The sequence below is a fragment of the Arachis ipaensis genome, chromosome B02 (genome assembly GCF_000816755.2).
Source record: "Arachis ipaensis cultivar K30076 chromosome B02, Araip1.1, whole genome shotgun sequence".
Taxonomy (NCBI): Eukaryota; Viridiplantae; Streptophyta; class Magnoliopsida; order Fabales; family Fabaceae; genus Arachis; species Arachis ipaensis.
The window spans coordinates 107,071,942-107,082,099 of NC_029786.2; the positions used below are offsets into that span (position 1 = coordinate 107,071,942).

Here is a 10,158-nt window from a genome sequence, read left to right on the forward strand (position 1 = left end):
GTCATCAAAATTTTGAAAAACTAAGTTCCAACAACAAATTTTTGTGCATACCTTATATATACTTCATTACTTCACAATTAAACATATATTTTATATATCTAAAATACATTGTCCAAAATTGCAATTTGCAAGACAATCTAATACAGATCTCACAGATATACCAAGATTCCGATTTGTAATGTGTGTGTATGTTCGAATGGATTCTCATTATCTAAAACACAGAGTGGCACCAAGTGTGATTAGTAACACTTGCTATATAAATATATAATAATACATTTTTAGTGTACCCTTTGAATTTCTCTTTATAAATTTGGCTTTTTGATGATCTTTGATTAAATGTAATTTTTTTGAGTAAAATCATTTTTAGTTTTTTATGTGGCAAAATATGTTTAATAAATTATTTATGTAGCTAAATTTAAGAATTTGGCACTGGTCAATGGGTTGCTACATAGAGCACGCGATATTCGAACTTCCGACACAACTTAGTTTAACCACACATTTATTTATACATAATAGAGTGATTTTGGCGTACAAATAACAATTTTTATATGTAAATACTATACCAACCTCTAAGGCCCTGATTTCTGTTCTGGGCTAAGGCCCTGATTTTGATATTTACAAAATATACCAGAAAAATGACCAAAATATCAAATCATTTTGCATGCATGATTGATAAAGATGTTTTTCGCCAACAATAAATCTTGCATTTAAATACCCCCAAAAAAATGCATACTTTAAAATCCATATTAAGTATCAAAGACTAACATATTAACATTAACTATATGTATCAAATAATGTCATCTATAATTAGAGTACAAGTAGGGGTAAAAAGAAATTCCAAACCATCAATTGTATTCTATAACATCTTTCATATTATAACCCAAACACAGGCTTTATTTCAAGAAAAAAGAAGAATCATCTCATTTTGGTTTAATCAAATAATTCCATCTTAATGGTTCAATGAGAACATAACTACATAAGATACAAAGACTATAAATTGATGCATAGTGAACTTCACACTTATTCCCACACCCTAAAGCTCAAAATTTAAAAGGACTAAAGTTACATTAAAAACAAGACCCTTTCACAATCACTCTGATCATCATATACGCGCAACGGCTACTCTTAACTATGATCCTTGTTACACCGCGGAAAAGTACTCTTTGCTAAGTTTGGGGTCTGGTTTCATGGACTTCTCCCCGGGCTTCCATCCGGCAGGGCAAACTTCGTCCGGGTTCTCCTGCACATATTGCAAGGCCTGCAAAACCAATGCCAATGAAAGGGTGTGCGAAACATGTGTGAGCAATAAAAATGATAAACAGATGAGTTTAACTGCTATATACTGACAGCGCATAGAAATTTAAATCGAATTTTGGTGATGCCATTGTTGAGTACTTGAGTGTATATGATTTACCTGGAGTGTTCTCTTTGTCTCATCAACACTTCTACCAATTGCCAAGTTGTTAATGGTGGAATGCTGGATAACTCCTTCCTTGTCAATGATGAACAGCCCTCTCAAAGCAATCCCCTAATTCGTTGAGTGTGTTGGAATCATCATGACACAAATTCGAAGAGATGGATCGAAAAGCAAGAACTTTGGTGCCAACATTTAAACAATATAAATACAGATATGCCCTACATAGTGTTCCTATATTTGATCTTAGAGCAGTGAACAATATCATCAGTGGCAGGGGTAAGAGGAAAAATCAGACGTGTTAAAAGACATGATTCAATCTAATAGCAGCTCTGATAACTCGTAAAATTACACGAGACTAGAGAGTACAGATAAACTAGATAATACTTGTTTGAAACCAGCTTGCCACAGGTAACAAATTTTCAAACTATCTTGTCAGAACATACCTGATCAGGGATGAGGACACCGTAAGATTTTGATATCGATTTGGTGACATCGGAAATCAATGGATAATTCAAATCGCCAAGACCACCTGCTTTTCTATCCGTTTGAACCCATGCAAGGTGCGAGAACTATAACAATAACAATAGCACCATTAATCAAGAAGAAAATTCCAGAAATTTTGTAATATAGCTTATACTGCTATAACTCGGTACTTGACAGTTGTATAGAGAATCTATTAGATTCTAACAAAACCATCTCTTGTGCATTCTAGTGGTAATCTATTAGAATCTATTTGTAATATCATCACCATTAGCTTTGAAAACAACAATCAAAAGATCAGTCGAATCCAACTCACCACACTGTCAACTGAAACGCCCAATATCTCAGTATTTAGTGCCTCAAACTCCGCATACCGGTCACTGAAAGCAGTGATTTCTGTGGACAGGTAACAAACATTAGGTTTGTACGGAATGAAACATTGATCCACAAGTATCGCAATGTGATTAAAGTTAACTAAGATTTCTAGTAACCTGTTGGACAAACAAAGGTGAAGTCCAATGGGTAGAAAAAGAGGATAACATACTTCTTCCCAATGTATTCCGAGAGTTTTACCTGAAATGACAATGGTTTAATTAAAAAAAAAATGGTGCAACTGGATACAAAATTTCAATGATATTCGCCAAGGGCTGGCAGCATACTACCTTGATAAACTCCTGATCAAAAACAGCCTCTGCTTCGAAATCTGGGGCTGTATTTCCAACTAATGGAAGTTCACTCTGTTGCAAGGGGAAAAAAGGCGAGCAAAACAACATTTTACTTTAAAGGTCAAGTAATAAAAATAAACTAAAAACGACAAATTAAGTTTAGGTTTCATTTCTGTGTCAACAATTAAGTTACAACACTCAACTATAAAGAAGACAACCATAGCACATCTACTAGATACTATAGGAGAACGAATCTTTGCAACTTGGCAATCGTTTTCCCACTCTTTTACTTTCGTTGTCACTCATATGCTTTAGAATTTTTTGACACAACTTTGTTGCATCCCTAAGCATGGCCACGACACATCGATGTCTCTGGATTCATGTAGGGATTTGTTAGGCTTGCGACAACTAAGTTACTTAAAACTTTGTCCCATCCCAACGCATGGACACGATGCAATGACGTTTTTGGATCCATGTAGGCAACCCCACCCGGTGGGAAAAGGTTTGTTAATGTAAATAACATTGTGGGAGATAATCTGGTTTTGGAGTATTGTTGATTCTATAAAATCACGATGCTTGATGCTTAAAAGCCAAAACTTTCAATAACGAAAGCTCAACAACATCTCAAATCCTGTGAATCATACTTGCTCTTGTTCCACTAATGTATGCATCAGTCTAACACTAAGACAGCTAACAATGCCAAAAACTTCAATAATCCTATCATCATGGTCTGAAAACAGCATCATATAGTTCACAGCAACATAATATGGTACATACACAAAGTAACAACACACTGATATTAAGAGTAAGGAAAATGACACCATAGAGACAAATACACAAACACATAGGAAGCAAAACAAAAATAGATAAAAATCAACCATTGAGAGAACAAGCAATAATAACCCGTTACAAAGATAAAAACTTGAAGCATCCCCATCATTAATGAAGGGGTGAGGCAAAATGGGTCAGTGCCAGTGAGAAAAAAAATGGTCTTACCGAGGCTCTAACACTGAAGCTGCGGCGAGAATGCAATGAAGAGCGTTTGATGGAGATTGAGCGAGAGAAAGCAGCAGCAGAAGAAGAATGAGAGGGTTTGAGGGAATTTGGGATGGAGAGAGAGGAAGAAGGAGAAAGGGGTTTGGGAGAGAGAAGAGGTCTTGTTGTAGAAGAGAAGAGAGAAGCAGAGGTAGCTGCTGATGAACAAGCCATTGTTAATGAGACACGACACACACTATACTCTCTTACTCACTCTTTCTCTGTTTAGTGTGTGTTGGTGGAATGAGATGAGATTAGAAGATAAAGTGTGGAGAAAGCTGAGAGTGAGAGGGTAGAAGAAAAGAGAGTTGGTTGGTTGAGAAAAGCTAGTGACTTAAACAGTGGTCCCAATCCAATTAAGAAGACATACACGAACCCAGTCCGTGAGTTAAACAAAAACTGACAGCTGTGGGATTTGAACCCACGCCCTTTCGGACCAGAGCCTAAATCTGGCGCCTTAGACCACTCGGCCAAACTGTCATTTGCGAGCTACTCGTTGTTTTTATTTAATTCATAACTATTCCCATTTACATACATTCATAAAAATAAAAGTTATTTTTATTTAAGAAAAAAAACACATAAGAAGACATAAAAAATTGGGTTAGATTTGATTAGAAAACAATTTATTCATTTAATATTTTTCTATGCTAAAAACGTGTCACAAAAAAAATAGGCCAATGAGTAATAGCTTAAATGACATAGTCTCCCCTACTCAATTAAGAGATTGCGAGTTCAAATCTCATATCTTTGGTAAAAAAAAAAAACGTGTCAAAAAATAATTTTATAACATTATTTATATAATAAGACAAGTAAAAAAAAAAACTCTTTTGAAATTATAGATATTATCTTATTAAAAATAATTCAACAAAAGGAATATGATAACTCATAATGATCAGAATTTCCTCTTGAGAGTTTGGCATATTTACAATTTTACGTACATTCAATACAGAATCCAAGCAATAATACCTATATGGTTAATGGTTAATTGCCTAATGAATAAGGCAACATAAATAAAGTAGCTAATTTTTTATGACCATTTTTCCTCATCATCTTTTCTCTTTTTAATCTTATATTTATTTTTTTTAATATGCGGAACAGCGCAAGGAGTTGAGTTCCCTCCACATCTATCCGAAACAAAATTCCCTCCTTCCTTCCTTTCCTTCCCTCGTTTTCTGCTCTTACGCGCCCCTTCTCCTAACTTCCTCTGTTCTCTCTCTAAACCTCAACACTTTCTCTCTCTAAAACCCTAAAACTTCCTTTTCTTCCATTTTCCCGCCAAATTCTCATTCCCACTCTCCGAAAACTGCGATCGCCTCTTTTCTCTTTTCCTCTTCGCCGCTCCATGTCCGGCGGCGCTGGACCTCCGCCGCCCCGTACGAAGCCGGATGATTCCGGCGTCCCTATCCGGCCGCCGCTAAAGCGCAACCTGGCATTTGCGTTGATGAAACCGCTGTTCGCTCAGCCGGACGAGTACCATAGCTTCTCCTCCACCTCCGGTGCTCCTGACTCCGGCAGGAAACTCGCCGCCGATCAACAGGCTGAAGTCGTTGTTGTTAGATCTCCGGTGAGTCCTTCTTCTTCGCTCTCACACTCTCACTGATCCCGCGGTTCATTTCGTGAAAATGAATTTTTATTTGGTTCCTGTTCCTTTTTTGTTTACTTACTCTGAAATTTGCTGGATTTGGCTGCATATGCTTTTGATTTTGATTTACTATTGAAGTGGTGAAATTTTAATCTTGTTTTTTAATTATATACTCAATTTGTTCTTTGTATCATGAGAGAGAGAGGAACATGTTCAAATAAACTTATAATATAAAGTAAATAAAGATAAAAAGTATAGACTATTACTCTTGCTTGATTGGTTGCATAATTATAACTATATTTCTCTGTTCATCTTGCTGGTGGTTCCAGCAAATTAAGAGGAAGGGTGGAATGACTAATATTGAAGGAGACTCGCAAAAGCTTAGTAATGTTCCTGGATCAGCAAACGCAGCAAGTAGTCCTTTCAAAACTCCAGTGTCGTCCAAAGGGGGAAGGACGCATGCTAAGTCAAAGGTTTCCAAAGAAGGAATGCAATGCCCTCAGACACCCATCTCCAATTCTGGTGAGGAAGTTTTAATGTTGAAGACTTGAAGTATTGAACCAAGTTCCCTGATTATTTCAGAATCTTTTAGTTAGTTCTTGGATGCAACTTGTGATCCATTTCTTAGTTGCAGTACCGCCTTTGTAATATAGTAAATTTCATTAGATGCAGGTTCCCCATCTCCTCTTACTCCTGCTGGAAGCTGTCGCTATGACAACTCCTTAGGTAATATTACATGCACTCTTTGGATTCCTGTCTTCTTTTATGATAAGGCTATCTTTCCAAGAGAAAAAAATAACTAAATTGTATTCGAACTTCACAGGTATGTTGACAAAAAAGTTTGTCAATTTGGTAAAGCATTCAGAAGATGGTAATCTTGACCTAAATCAAGCAGCAGAAACTTTGGAGGTCCTTCTAACTTAAAATTACTGTCATTGTAATTTACGGTATTTATTCTCTCTTATCACATCGCAATGTAAAATTTTGTCCTTTTGGTTTAGGTGAAAAAGAGGAGGATATATGACATAACTAATGTTTTGGAAGGCATTGGTCTCATTGAAAAGAAGCTCAAGAACAGAATACATTGGAAGTAATATGTGATGGATTTAGTAGTTCTTTATTCTTCTATGGGATATCTAGCTCCTCTTATGTGTAATGTAGCATTTAAGATCAAAATAATTATAAGTCTTACAATCTAACCTTGTTGAATGTAGGGGAACAGAATCTTCTTCCGGTGACGTGGATGGTGATATCTCGATGCTTAAGGTAAGTGGTATAGGTGTTGTTTTCTTGTGAGATATCAGTTGATACTCCAGGAACTATTTGTTAGAGAATTATCACTGTCATTAGCATGGTCATGGATCTTTCTTTCCATCCATAATGTCAACAGATGCACTTATGTTTACTGGTCGTAGACCTTATCATGATTCATGAGAAAAAAAATAGGATTAGGTTTACTTATTAGCATCTATATGCATATTGCTAATTATGCTGTCAACCTCCTGGTTTTGTCTTGCAGGAAGAAGTTGAGAAACTCTCCTTGGAAGAGCATAGATTAGATGACCGAATAAGGTCTGCATTAGGAAAAGCAGAAACTTGCTACTTAGCATTGTTGGCTTAAGCTGAATATCTTATCCTTCTAAACTGTTGGCAGGGAAATGCAAGAAAGGCTTAGGAGTTTGAGTGAAGATGAAAATAAGCAGAAGTAATTTCTTCCTCATTTAATTATTAGATTCATTTTCCAGCCTACCTTCATTAGGGAAAAATAAACTGTTATCACTCATTGATGACCTTTTACACATTCTGAATCAATTTTTTAGGTTCCTTTTTGTGACTGAAGAAGATATTAAGGCCGTACCTTGCTTCCAGGTGAGGTTCTGTGTTGCACTCCCCCCTTCTAATTTTCACTATGAACATTGCTGTGTTCTTTTTGTGCTGATTACTATTGAGCTTTACTTTCTATTAAAACCAGTGAATTCTAACGTGCAGAATGAAACCCTGATAGCAATTAAAGCTCCACATGGAACCACCCTAGAAGTCCCTGATCCTGAGGAAGTAAGTTCAAGCCATATATTTAGTGATGGGAGGTTTGTGATCTTAAAACTGGTGTTTTTGAGCATGATGGAGAATTGTTGCTTCTATATGCATCAGGCTGTTGACTATCTGCAGAGGAGATATAGGATCATTCTTAGAAGTACTATGGGGCCCATTGATGTTTACCTTATCAGGTACAGAGTATAGCTGCCTCAGTCGGCTGGTACTACTGAATATTTTCATTTTTTTTTCTTTTTCTTCCAATGTTAACTTTCTTTACTTGTTTCTGTTATTTCCTATTGACTATTTTGCCGAGGTTGTAATATTTTTCACTCACTTTCTAATCAGTTTATCTGGTAATGCAATTTCCATTTAATCATTGCAACTTCTAAACTATTTTAGTCAATTCGAAGAGAGATTTGAAGAGATAAATGGTCCTGAGCCCCCTGTGAGCCTCCCGCTTCCTTCGAGTTCAGGGTCCAATGAACCACCGGTGGCAGAAGCAGTTCCTGCCGAGTGCAGTGCAAAAGGACTAGAACCTCAACCTCAGATCCCCTCTCACACGTACTCTGATCTAAACACATCACAAGACTTTGGTGGGGGCATGATGAAGATTGTCCCTTCAGATGCTGATGTAAGTAAATCATAACCAACATGATTTTATCTTGAACTAAAAGGTGGGAAGTGAGGTAATACCATGATAGTGAGAAGGGAACTAGCTTAATATCTTATTAAATAGGACACATCTGCTATATGTGAGAGGTTCCATCCTCACCTTCAAGGTAGTTTTATTGGCTATATTAATATAAATCCCGTCATAATGAACGCGTTCTTCTGATGGTAAGTTATGATCCTTCAGTTGTTTTTTCATGTTTCTTCCTATTGCATTGCTGACCATGGTGTAATATTTGTAGAATGATGCAGATTATTGGCTTCTATCAGATGCTGACATTAGCATAACAGATATGTGGAGAACAGATTGTATCCTTCATGTCGAATGCTTTCTGTGCCTTTCCTTTTATTATTATGTCTTCTATTAAGTAATCCTGAACTTAACAAAACAGCTAGTGTTGATTGGAATGGGGTAGACATGCTTCATCCTGACTTCGGAAATATCCCTACGCATCAAACTCCATCATCTGGGATTGCTGAAACTCCATCCACTGTAACTAATCCTAATCAGAGGTGATTATATTAGAGACAACGGTTAGCTTTTCAGCTATTGCACAGAGATAATGTACTAAAATAGAGTAGTTGCTAGCCTTGGGAAATATGAGGATGCTCGTTAGTTGTTGAATGTGAAGATGCGAATTGCTGATATACTTCATCGATGTCATGACCATCTGCTATAACTTATAACTAAACTAGTTACGGACGATATACTATGCTCATGGAGGATTCAGCAATGAAGTAGAGTGGTGACAGCTGGTAATTATTACAGCAAATGTTGCTACTTTGCCAAATGCAAACTTAGGTAGACTCCACAATCATAATCTTGTTATATGATTGACCATGTTTATCAAAGTCTGCGGCATCTTGGGTCCAATTTCTCAATAGAACAGAGGAACTATGTAGATGCTGAGTGCAGACAAAACTGCCAACAGTGTCCTGTTATTATGATAGGATAGGTCCATCATTCTTGCTGTTTGTAAACATTGCATTAACAGTGGCGACACTATCATATCAAACATTTCCCTCTACATTGGTCTTCAATTCATTTCTTCATTAATTTATTTTTTATATGGATGGTGATTGCTGAACTCCTTGGAGCTTTCTGGAAACTAATAAAGCACACCTGGGGATGAAGACGTTCAATTATTGGAATTGTAGCTTCAGGTATCTCTAACCTAAGCAAAACACTTATTTTCAAACTGCAGTAATGGTTATGGCCCAAATCTTTTATTGTTTCTTGTTACTTTGTTGGTGAATGCTATTGTAGACTTGTGGCCATTCGTGTTCATCTATTTATTGTCTCACAGTGGTCCATTTTATTTAGGGTTAAAGATAAGATAATTAATTGTTATGGCTAAAAGTTGGCGTTGAAGATAATGTACTGTTACTTCTACAGTTCTGCTTCTGGGGTAAGATGTGGTTGAGATGAACAGAGTCGTAAAATTGTCCTTGTAAAAAGAACAAAAAAAAAAAAGACGAATCAATGTACGGATTAGAAGATTTGTTATTTTCGTATGAATTTTGCATTAGAAGGAACTATAATTACCAGTACATGAGATGCTATGTTCTGAGTACATAGATTAAAATTAAACTATAATTTTGTACTAAGTGATTGATATCACCCTTATAACACGCATTAAGTATATTTAATAAGGATTAATAATGTATTTGTCTGTTTTGTTTCTTAACGGGAAACGAAAGGAAAAAAAACTCGGCAAAATTTTATTGGATATATAAATGATAAATTGATTAAATTGTGCTGAAGATTATGAAGGGCTATTTTTTTTTGGAATGCTTCCATAAAGACGTGTAAAACGTCTTTTTGTAAAGGCGTGTCGCATTATTATTATTGGATGTATTAATAAATTGGTTATTTTTTAATTTCTTAACAAATTAGAATAAAACCGATATTTTTATAACAATAACAATAAATCCAATTTCTTTTTGGGGATCTAATTGTATTTTTAGGGATTCAAATGTCTGCAAAATAAAAAATCAGAGATATATGTCTTTTTATCAAAAAATTTAAAGATATTCGATTTAGATTGTGTAATTCGATTGGATTAAATCGAGTCTAATAATTATAATGCAGATAATTGAGTTTATTATTGTTGCTATAATAAACCGATTTTGTTCTGGTTTATTAAAAAATAAATTATTAACCGATTTAATAAGAATGTCCAATAATAAAATAACACATATAAACATCTTTAAAAAAAGATATTTTTAGTATCTTTATTAAAGTGGTCTCTATTTTTTTTTTTTTGTAATGA

General features: G+C 35.5%; 2 protein-coding genes and 1 non-coding gene across 4 annotated transcripts; 1 reads left to right on the forward strand and 2 right to left on the reverse strand.

The window, feature by feature from the left end:
• Positions 867-3,926, reverse strand: LOC107626356 (2-Cys peroxiredoxin BAS1, chloroplastic). Its single transcript, XM_016329225.2, has 7 exons — positions 3,559-3,926; positions 2,560-2,634; positions 2,389-2,470; positions 2,214-2,293; positions 1,861-1,986; positions 1,415-1,528; positions 867-1,258 (listed from the first exon to the last, which is right to left on the reverse strand). The coding sequence occupies exons 1-7, from the start codon at positions 3,769-3,771 to the stop codon at positions 1,142-1,144; spliced, it is 807 nt and encodes a 268-aa protein (XP_016184711.1). The 5' UTR covers positions 3,772-3,926; the 3' UTR covers positions 867-1,141.
• On the reverse strand, positions 3,998-4,077 carry TRNAL-UAG. Its single transcript has one exon. It is a non-coding gene; the product is annotated as a tRNA-Leu (tRNA).
• On the forward strand, positions 4,684-9,359 carry LOC107626358 (transcription factor E2FA-like). Of its 2 annotated transcripts, XR_002358209.1 has the most exons (15): positions 4,684-5,161; positions 5,509-5,701; positions 5,852-5,905; positions 6,003-6,088; positions 6,181-6,269; positions 6,394-6,445; positions 6,699-6,751; positions 6,834-6,884; positions 7,000-7,048; positions 7,169-7,234; positions 7,331-7,407; positions 7,616-7,847; positions 8,128-8,194; positions 8,278-9,049; positions 9,210-9,359. XR_002358209.1 is itself a non-coding variant. In XM_016329227.2 (14 exons), exons 1-14 carry the CDS (start codon positions 4,940-4,942, stop codon positions 8,400-8,402), a joined length of 1,416 nt encoding a protein of 471 aa, XP_016184713.1. In that variant the 5' UTR covers positions 4,684-4,939; the 3' UTR covers positions 8,403-9,128. The 2 variants fall into 2 exon arrangements, 1 of the variants encoding a protein (XP_016184713.1); XM_016329227.2 differs by lacking the exon at positions 9,210-9,359 and having other exon boundaries at positions 8,278-9,128.